We start from the raw sequence: 10,220 nt of genomic DNA on the forward strand, positions 1-10,220 counted from the left end.
CAAACCTAGTCAAAGGTCAACAAGTCAACTAAAGTTGATTCAACTAAGTCAACTTAGGGAATCAAAAATAACAAACACAAATGAAAGGGATGAAGGATTAGTGAACTTCTTTTCTAAACATGCTTAGTCTTCTTAAGTATATACCTCCATCCTTGGTTGGCGGTCAATCCTTCATCACTACCTTTCTTTTTAGAGGACCTATTGACGCTAAGGGACCATCATGTGAGCTGATCCCTTTAGTTAGGGGCTTGGTGAGGAAGTTCGCTAGGAAGTTTGACTTCATTCGCTCCCTTATAGGTTAGTCCAAACTCGGAGAGTTCTACTAACCATGTTGTCATGCGTCCTACCAACTCAGGCTTTTGTAGGATCTACTTGATGGGATAATTTGTGCAAGCACAAATATTGAATCAGCGAAAGTAGCGGTGCAATCGTTAGCCTAAGAAGATAAAAGTTAGGGCAAGCTTCTCCATAGTTTGGTTTGTTCTTCTACGGTGTTGAAGAGTCCATCTTGTGATCCACACTAAGTATTGCTTCTTACCTTCCTCCATGATAGGGATCGAGTTGACCGCAAAATGTGATACTATTAGATACAAAGTTAAAGGCTGTTTTGGTTGATGGTTGCTAACGACGGGGAGTGTTGTGATCTCCCTCTTTAATTGTTGAAAAATGGTTTTGCATTCCTTGGTCTAGTCATAGGTTTGGGTTCCCTTCAAGAGCTTGCAAAGGGGCTTTGCCTTTTGTGCTAGGCATGGCAGAAAATGGCCAACGAGACCAGTTTGTTGTTAACACGTCAAGTTATCATGAAGCCCGAGAATTTGCTGCCACCTACACTAGAGAAACATTTTTCTGGGTGATGAGTCATTATTTTCCTTCATTCCACTAGCCTTTGTGTATCCATTTGAGAGTTGTTCAGTGCTTAATTGTTTATCTTTATTGTGTTTTATCTGTTGGGCTTTATTGGGCCATTGTTCCGAATTTGGGTTAATTTCATATTATTTGGCCTAATTTTCGTTTTAATTATTTTTAGGTATTTAGGTGAAGCAATTTTGGAGCTTGGACATTAACATTCAGTTGAAGAAAGTTGCCACATCATTTCCACGTCAACTAAGTGAATGGGCCAAATTTGAGGCCCAATAGTGGCATTTTTGTAATTCTGCACCCAATAGTGGCAATTTTGTAAATATGTGAATTTTAGGTGATGTGACCACGTAAAAAAGGGGGCTGAGTTTTTCGTTTTCTAGACCTACCATCTTCACCCACTCTCCATTTTAGGTTTTTGAAGCTTTAGAAGGAGACCCATTTGGGGGTTTTCGTTTTCATTTGTTTGCCACACGTTTTGGAGCATTTTTGAGTAATTTGCACACTATTGTAGTCCGTTTTCTCCATAATGGTGATGCATTTTCGTTTACCTTTGCTTTGTAATTTGAATTTCATGGCTTTCTAACTTAATGTATTGATTACTTGAAAGAGATGCAATTGAACTTTGAGGTTCTGTTTTAAATTTGTGTTTTGCCTCTCTTCATCTTGATTTTATGGTGAATGGTTACTTTTATTCTGTTAATGCTTAATTATAGATTGGGTTGGTTGTTCATGTTGAATTCGTTCATGCTTTAGGAATTGGGTTGACTATCACAGATGAATGGATGTATGCATTGCTTAATTGCATATTGAAATACGTTTTTAACCCTCACTTAGTGGGTCTGAACGAGTGGATTGGGTGAGACAAAAACCCTAATTACGTGACCTGTGATGAGTAAAATTGCATTCAAATTCAAGGAGTCAATATTGTTTTTAATTATTTTTATTAACTTTTGTAAGACTATTGAAATATATTTTCATAATTCTGCAATCTAAATTTGCTAAACCCCCTTGTGTTATAGTGTTGTGTTCATTTGAAAATTGAAACTTTGGACGAAAACATTGGTCGTTGGGAGACGACTTGGTTCAACTTTCGCATACTGCATTTAACTGTTTTAATTTGGTGGGGTACGATCTCTATCACTGGGTTTATCCTCATGTTATCACATGGCATACCTTGTCGAAGAAGACTTGGAGATGTGTTGGATGATCGATTGCGATGGTTGATTTGATGACCATATCATCTTTGTAAACTTCCATTGTCTTTCCCATGAGATCGGTGAACACCTTTTTCATCTAGCGTTAATAAGTTGCCCTCGCGTTTTTTAGACCGAAGGGCATGACCTTGTAACAAAAGTTGTCTCCTTCTATCATGAATTTCGTATTCTCTTCGTCAGGTGGATACATACGAATTTGGTTGTATCCTTAGTATGCATCTAAAAAAACTCACAAATTGTCCCATGTCATCTCTCACACCAAGTCTCGGTTCTAAGGCTTCACTTCAATGCGTCTTTGAATCTCAACATTAGATTGTTATGCAGTTCTTGTGTGCTAAACAAAGGTTAATATATTGCACTTCTTTCATCTATGGAACTTAGTTTTTTTTGTTAGGTTAAAGATTGAGAGAATACAATTGTGGATTCAGGGTTCGAATCATGGGTTTTTGTAGAATTGGGGATTTGAGGTTCAAATTAAAAGATCTTTTTTTTTAAGTTGGAAAATGTATTATAATAATATAAGATCTTTTTTTGGTTTTTGTTTTCAATATGCAAACATTTGGATGATGTTGAATAATATGAATTTTTTTAAATATGAATTACGAACGAAAAATTAGTGATCAAAATGTTGCCTATTTGTTGTTTTTTACTATTTATGATTTTATAGAAAGCATGTTAAATAAATAATGCAACTAAACAAATAATTTCATATTCAAATTACAACAGTTTGAAACATCGTATTACGCTTTAGTATAGGAAAAATAATGACATTTTAAAATAAACAAATTACGATAGTTCTAACTACAATTATTTGCATAACAAATACGACGACCTGGACTGTCCTTATTTGTGCAAGGCAGTAAATGATAGGTGTTACGACATTTCACATAAGACCGTCATATTATGCATTATGATGATAAGATATATGGTGGTACTTGTACTCAACACAAAAAAAATATATCGATCATAAGCGTCATTTTATACCACAAATAACCATCGTATTTAACAAAAAATTTTGTAGTGCATAGTCTACACTACCAGCTGAGGGGTCCTCCTTTGGAGACAAGAATGCGAAGGTGGCCTCCCATTCTCTAGACTGATCAATTTTTTATTCAGTGTTTAAAGATTTTCCTTATGATGGGTTCGCAAGGTAGTAAGTTCCTTATCGTAGTGTTTGTGTTGTTGCTCATTTTCTTGGATCAACGTTTGTATTTGATTTTGAAGGGCCATCATTGCGTTAGATTCTATCTCGTGTGATAATTGAGCTTGGTTTCGGGTGGTGACCATGGAAGAGTGAGGCTAGGGCAAAGTTTTACCAAAGCCCATGGTGGGTGCCAAATGTTCTTACTAGGGACTTGTGGTAAACCTTTGGACAGGTGGCAATATGATGAAGGATTGACAACATATGATACCATGGAATCTCTCCTAAGGAGCATCACAAGGAGCATGACTAGAGGGGAGACTTCTATTCCTTCTTCTTTATCTTTATTTAGTATTTCCTTATGTTGAGATTCCCTAAAGTTGACTTGGTTAGGTCAACCTTAATTGACTTGTTGACATTGACTAAGTTTGACTAGTTGACTAGAGTTGACTTAGCTCAAGTCAACATGTTGACTTGTTTGTCTTTCTAGGTTAAGCATGGTTAGGAAAAGATGATCACCAATAGAGATGGATTAGAGCACTCCTACATGGCAAAACATCATTGGACCACATGGAAAGGAGATAAGAGAGAAAGAAACATAAAACATAAAGTAAAAGCATAAAGCAACTTGTACCATGGAGGTACAAGTGGTCCATGGGCGACACTTAGCATCTCTTGGCCAAGAATCACCATTGGAGTGCACAAAACATTCAATTTGTTGTCTCATTTAAACTACCTTCTAGAATGTAGGGTTTTCTATTAGCTAGTTAACCCTTTTGAACTTATGTTTATTTTCTAAAGGATCTTAGAACTCTTTTTATAAGGGGTGCTCTTTAGCTTGTAAAAGGGTTGATAAATTTGAGTTTATACACTTGCGTTGTTCAACCAAAAAACTATGAGCTTCCTCCATAGGAATGGAGTCTTCACCTTAGCCTTATCTTGCCTAGTAAGTGGTGGCATCCTTCACTCATCTTTAGAGTTGGTTAGCCATATGGCCCCTCTATGAGTGACATGCTTCACTTCCATCCTTACCATCTTCTATGCTTTCCATTTTCTAGTTTATTTCTTTTATTTCAATTCAGTTATGCTATGTTCTTGTCCATTTTATTTTGTTTCTTAAATCAATCCATTACTCTCATTCTCTACAAACTTTCACATCTAGATAACTTTCTATCTTAGTGTCTAATGAAGATATTCTCTAGGTTTTCTTAAAGAACTCATCACCATATTCAAAAATATAAAATGAACTAACTCAATCCTTTCATCACAAGATCTTGATAGCTTTGACAGACCTTGATGATATGCTCTTGAGGGTTGAAACACAGGAGAACATCTACCTGTAAAAGACTCTCTGATGCTCAAATCAGTAAGAGAGATATGGTCTTTAGAGTAGGAGAGAATGATTATGAGAGTGTGTTTTTTCCCTAAGGAAAACTAGTTGATTTATAAGATTTATGGGCCCTGAGGTTCATGAGATAAAACTGGTAATGTAGTATCAAATAATATCAATAAAATATTGACTTACCTCAATTATGTGATAATAATAATAATAATAATAATAATAATAATAATAATGTGACAACATACCTCATATACAAAATATTTTGTAAATGTATAGTTTAATGAATATTATGACATAATCAAACTACAAAAATTTATCATAGTTACGATAATATGTGAATATTTTATCCCGTAGACGTATCTTAAAATTCTTACCATTGATGTTTAATGGACCTTATTGGACATATTATTGGACACGTCTATTAGACACGTCTATTGGCTGGGTAGGTACATTAAGGTAAAAAAATTATAATATTAAAGTAAAAAAGTATAGGTTGGGAGATATTTCTATGTGAGTGTTAGTATATAGGCTTTTATAAAACCCTTACTTTTATGGTTAATGATTTGAACAACGTATAAAATTATCCTTTTATGAATTTATTATAACTGATATTATATTTTAAATACAAAAAATATAATTAAGTTGTTAGGTATTATTTTATAAAGGGTTATTAACTTGTCTAATAATAATAACTAATTTGTAGGCTATTTTATTATATTATATATGAGTAGGTACAATTATGTAAATGAACACTAAATAAACCATAATAAACATAAAAAGAATAAAATAAACAATAGTTTTAATAATTGATTAATATCATCTTTTAAAAGTTTTTAAGACTCAAGTTTAAAGGGTGTATTAGTATAAGCACTTTTTTAGTATGCTTCCCATATATTTATAAACAATCTATATAACATATGATTTAGTATATACGTGAAAAAGTTGTGTGATCTATTCAAAACCCTTCCTAAAGTCTGCCTTTACCTTTATATAATAGATCTTTTGTCAAACTCCTTATCTATCTCTTTCGAACTTAGGTGATAATAAATCATGGAGAATTAAATCAAGGAAAGTTAAGTATGGGAAATAGACTAAAAAAACTCGTAAAGTTTGAAGAACACACCTGGAGAAACTATTAGAAGCAAGTCAGAGAGTTGACGAAAAGAAGTCAACAAAACCAGCTAAATTATTACGAGTTCTGATAAATAGTTCAGGAAAGTTTGAAAAACTCCTAAATTCAATTGCAACTTTTCTTTTATATATTTTTTTTTGTGAAAGAAATATAATTTGGTCAAACGCAGTATAATTTGGGCGTATAAAAAATATTAATTAAACGCCATGTTGCTGGTGTAACTTGTCGAACTTGTTTTGGCAGCTCAATCGGTGATCTTATCCCTTTTTAATTTCTTGTGCTCTCTCCATCCATTTTCCCACTGTGCCTTCTTTTTTAATTATGATTTGGTCCCCAGTCTCATACATATTTATGCGCACACAACGTAGGGAACATTAGCTTGGCCCCTCTTACTTTACTATAACTAATACCATGCAAAAAATTATATATCAAGGTTGCATTTATTAATATTTAATGCTTTTGCGGTTTTCACTAAGAGAAATGTTCGGAAGATATTCGCCATAACCATATACAACTTTATGTTCTTCATGACATAATTTTCAAGTTAACTAATCGATCATCTTAATAATTAACGTTAATTAACTCAAGAACTTACTAAGGAATCAAACTACTAAAACTACTAATACGATGCAAGAAAAAGAAGGGTGTTTTTATAGAAAATAAGAAAGAACTTTGTTATTTTTCCTTTTAGTTTGGTACAAACAAGCATTTTTATTCTAAATTTGGAACTAAGCAAATTGAATTAACAATATATAAGCGAGAGGAATCGATTCTAGGCGTTGATTAGGGCATCGATTTTGGGACGGGCTAGCATAAATAAGCGAAAGTATGCCTTTTCCGTAGGGTGTATTGAATCCCAGAAGACAAACTTTGATGGATCAGAGCACACCAATGAAAACCCATTACACATAAAGGTTGTTTCGATGTAACCACTTCCACAGCAACCATGATCAACCTCATCAAAACCTACCAACACAACACATAACACACACATACAACAAACTAAATCACTTATATAATATGTTTAAATGATGACCAAATGAAGGGATTAGATTTATCTAACCAAGATTTTCATGCGATTGGATCATGTTGTTCAAGGGTTCATATATGTCGATGTAGGAGATTTTGGCACCATTGGAGAAGTTTAGTTGCATTAAGAACAATTCATGTTGAAGCATGATGTTGTAATCTCTTGCAACAGCTGAATACTTGTCTATGCAACCACGCTCCAGAAACAAATTATGGGAATTCAATGTGATCACGATCGGTAAGCACCCCATTGGAGGTACTCCAACCAAAGCTATTTTTCTTGCACCTTCTTTCCATAAATTCTATAATCACACAAACATGTGTTAATTACTTCATTGTTCTAAACACAAATTCCATCACCTTCACATTAAAACATATTAAAAGTGGATACACATTCATAATAGGGTAATATAATCATTCAACGTGCTTCCTTGTTTTCTGATTGCCTTATCAACATTATAACTACTGAGTACTAACTATTAACATTTTATTTTTCATTTTATATATTTTCCCTTTTTGTCAAAGAAAAAAATTCTATTTTTCATATTGGTATAGAAAAATAAAATATATTTTAATTTAAAAAGATATTTTGTTTCCATTTTACTACTATATTTAACATTTTTTTATGTTAGTTATTTTTTACTTTATATGATGATTGTAAGAATGAGATATACATGCACCACAAAAGTTCAACCATTTTCTATTTGCACAGCATATTTTTATCTATACCTATCAAGAGATTTTTTTTTTACACAATTTTTATTTTCATTTCACCCTTTATAATATAATTGTCAATTGATTTAAAAAAAAGATATTTGTTAATTTATTTTTTAGAAGTAAGTCCTAATTAGAAATATTTTGCATAAAACTGTCACATATTTTCTTTTTTTTTCTCTTTTTTTTATATATTTCTTTCTACTACTAAGATCAAGGTACTTATTTCTATTTTTTACTTTTTTTTATATATTAACTTAATTAGTTTACATATATATTAAAATATATATATATATATATATATATATATATATAAATAGTGTGTGTGTTTATATTAGTAATATATGATAAGGATATTAGAATATATATATATATATATATATATATATATATATATATATATATATATATATATATATATATATATATATATATAAAAGAAATGATGTTATAATATAAGGCCATCTCCAATCATATTTGTTCTTTCAACAGCAACTCTACGAACGACCCACTGAAAAGGGTCTCATTATTTTTACCACGTCAGCGCAATATTTGTTGGGAGGATAAATTGTAGTCTCTTATTTTTACTAATTTTAGAGTTAGTCCCTTTTTAAATTTTTTAATTAATTTAGTCATTTATTTTTAAAAATATATTAATTTAATTATTTTAACCAAATTTTATTAAGTTTATCTACGTTAATTTCAAACGCATTTTATGATAGTATTTAAATTATTTATATTGTTTGACATATTTTGGCTTCAATCTTAACTCAAATATTATCATAAAATGTGTTTAAAATATCAAATAAACTTAACAAAATTTAGTAAGAAGGACTAAATCCACTTATTTCTAAAAATAAAGACTAAATTAATATAAAATTTTGAAAATGGACTAATTTCAAAATTCACTTAAAGTTATGGGAGAAAACATATTCAACCTAATTTTTACCATGTGATGTGTTTTGTTGTCCATTTTTCGATACTATGGGATAAGGGGTGAAATTTATTTAAAATATAGAAAAAGAAGTTATCTGATGACTTACTTTAAAATAATGAAAAATGGTATAACATTTCAGAAAAGAGACAAACAATATTTTTTTCAAACAATAGTTTTTTTGGCAACTTTCATTGAATGCTGGATGAAGTTGTTCAAGATTTTTCTTTTCTATTATTGTTTTCCATAAAGTGGTCTAGTTGGGGCATTTGCTAAATAGTATACAGTAGTCTCCCAATTAATTATCCACTGTAGCAAATTTAATGCGAGCAGCTGCACACTTTTCTATTTTTTTCACAAGTTTTTATACAAATTGAACTTTTTATATATAAACATTGAATTAATATATGAAATAAAAGTGTGTATATGTATGAGATTCAAACCTGTATGAAATCTTTAACATGCTGAAGCAAGAACTGTCCATAGGTTAATGGAGTGTAGTTTCTTCGTATTGGCACCGAAAAATAGTTAATAACGTAGTCATTTGTACCCGCGCTGATGAAAAAGAAAGCATTGTTCATATGATATTCGGTTTTTCTGTTACCAAGCATACCCTCTAACCTCTTTTTGTATTCTTTAAAATATTCCAATTGCTTTGGTATTGAAATTACATTCTGCCAAGACAAAACAACACAAAGTTAGTTGAGAGTACACTCCATATATATATATCAGTTTCCTCTGAAAACAAAAAGTGTATTCAATTACACAAAGTGCAAAAACATGTCTGTTCTATTAATGTGACAACACATGATGTTCTTAAAAGAAAATAGTAAAAAATATTATATATGAAATATCACTGCTGCTTTGATTAGGGCTTCTAGTGAATTAGTAAAACCCCATAGATACAATAGAACAAGTGCTTCAGAATATGATAGGAAATGTTTTTTCTATATGCTTTTAGTAATTTTGTAGTTTACAATCTACTTTTAAACTCATCAATTTAATTTTATAATTTTAAAAGATGAAGGTAAAGAGAAAGAGGAGTTTTACACCCAGAGTTGGAGTTAGTGGATCAAAGCCGGAACCAGCAGAGGCAAAGCTGACACCTGTTACAATTTCTTTGTCGGTGAGATTGGGATCCAAATATGGTGGTAACAAGTCTTTTAGGCCTAAATATGAAGCTGCAACATGCATGAAGCAAAGAGAGAAGTTACATAACAGTTAAATAGTTAACATGCAAAGAAAGTGAAGAGAGAAGTTGGTATACCAATAAAATCAGTGCCAAGCTTCCCATTGGTGAACCTTCCGGTGGGAACTTGGTTAACAAAATCTCTACCATATGGTGGAAAATTGCTTCTGAAAGCAGAGTCTATGAAGTTGTTGTTTCCAGGGTCTACTGTGGAGTCTCCAAACACATACATAGCTGATACCTGCTTCTTAGAACCTTCAATGGTGGCCACAAAACATGACAACAAAAGCAGCAGGAAAAGCTTAGAGGTTTGCATAATGATGGCTATGTTGATGAGAAACGAGGGAGGGACCAGAAGGAAGAACAGTTAACGTGCTTCTCACCTTCCTCCCTTCTCTAACATCAAAATGGAGTTTTCGAATTTCTTTGATCAAAATGGATGTATTGTATAATAATAATAATAACTATGAGATATAGCCATATGGACCAAAACATCCCTCTAATTTAAGGGATATTTCATAATTTGTCCATTCCTAATAGTTTTTGGTAAGCTATAGTTGAGGAAAGTTCACCCAACATTTTCAAGGGTTTCCCACCTTCTTCAACAACCTTCAATTTCTTCCCAAGTGTTTCTTTTTTATCTGATATGTGTATTTTACTGAAG

General features: G+C 31.9%; 1 protein-coding gene across 1 annotated transcript; it reads right to left on the reverse strand.

The window, feature by feature from the left end:
• Positions 1-6,337: 6,337 nt before the first annotated feature.
• LOC114179111 (GDSL esterase/lipase At5g45960-like) lies at positions 6,338-9,996 on the reverse strand. The gene is made up of 5 exons (XM_028065330.1): positions 9,635-9,996; positions 9,418-9,548; positions 8,811-9,041; positions 6,754-7,021; positions 6,338-6,656 (listed from the first exon to the last, which is right to left on the reverse strand). The coding sequence occupies exons 1-5, from the start codon at positions 9,870-9,872 to the stop codon at positions 6,463-6,465; spliced, it is 1,062 nt and encodes a 353-aa protein (XP_027921131.1). The 5' UTR covers positions 9,873-9,996; the 3' UTR covers positions 6,338-6,462.
• Positions 9,997-10,220: the final 224 nt, after the last annotated feature.

The sequence above is a fragment of the Vigna unguiculata genome, chromosome 3, assembly GCF_004118075.2.
Source record: "Vigna unguiculata cultivar IT97K-499-35 chromosome 3, ASM411807v1, whole genome shotgun sequence".
Classification (NCBI taxonomy): Eukaryota; Viridiplantae; Streptophyta; class Magnoliopsida; order Fabales; family Fabaceae; genus Vigna; species Vigna unguiculata.

Excerpts from the sequence above, each read along its gene's own strand:
- LOC114179111 (XM_028065330.1), bottom strand. The coding sequence starts at position 9,872 with ATGCAAACCTCTAAGCTTTTCCTGCTGCTTTTGTTGTCATGTTTTGTG. Across the intron at positions 7,022-8,810 it reads ATGTTAAAGATTTCATACAG|AATTTATGGAAAGAAGGTGC; the intron begins GTTTGAATCTCA and ends GTGTGATTATAG. Across the intron at positions 6,657-6,753 it reads CCAATCGCATGAAAATCTTG|GTTTTGATGAGGTTGATCAT; the intron begins GTTAGATAAATC and ends TTGTGTTGGTAG.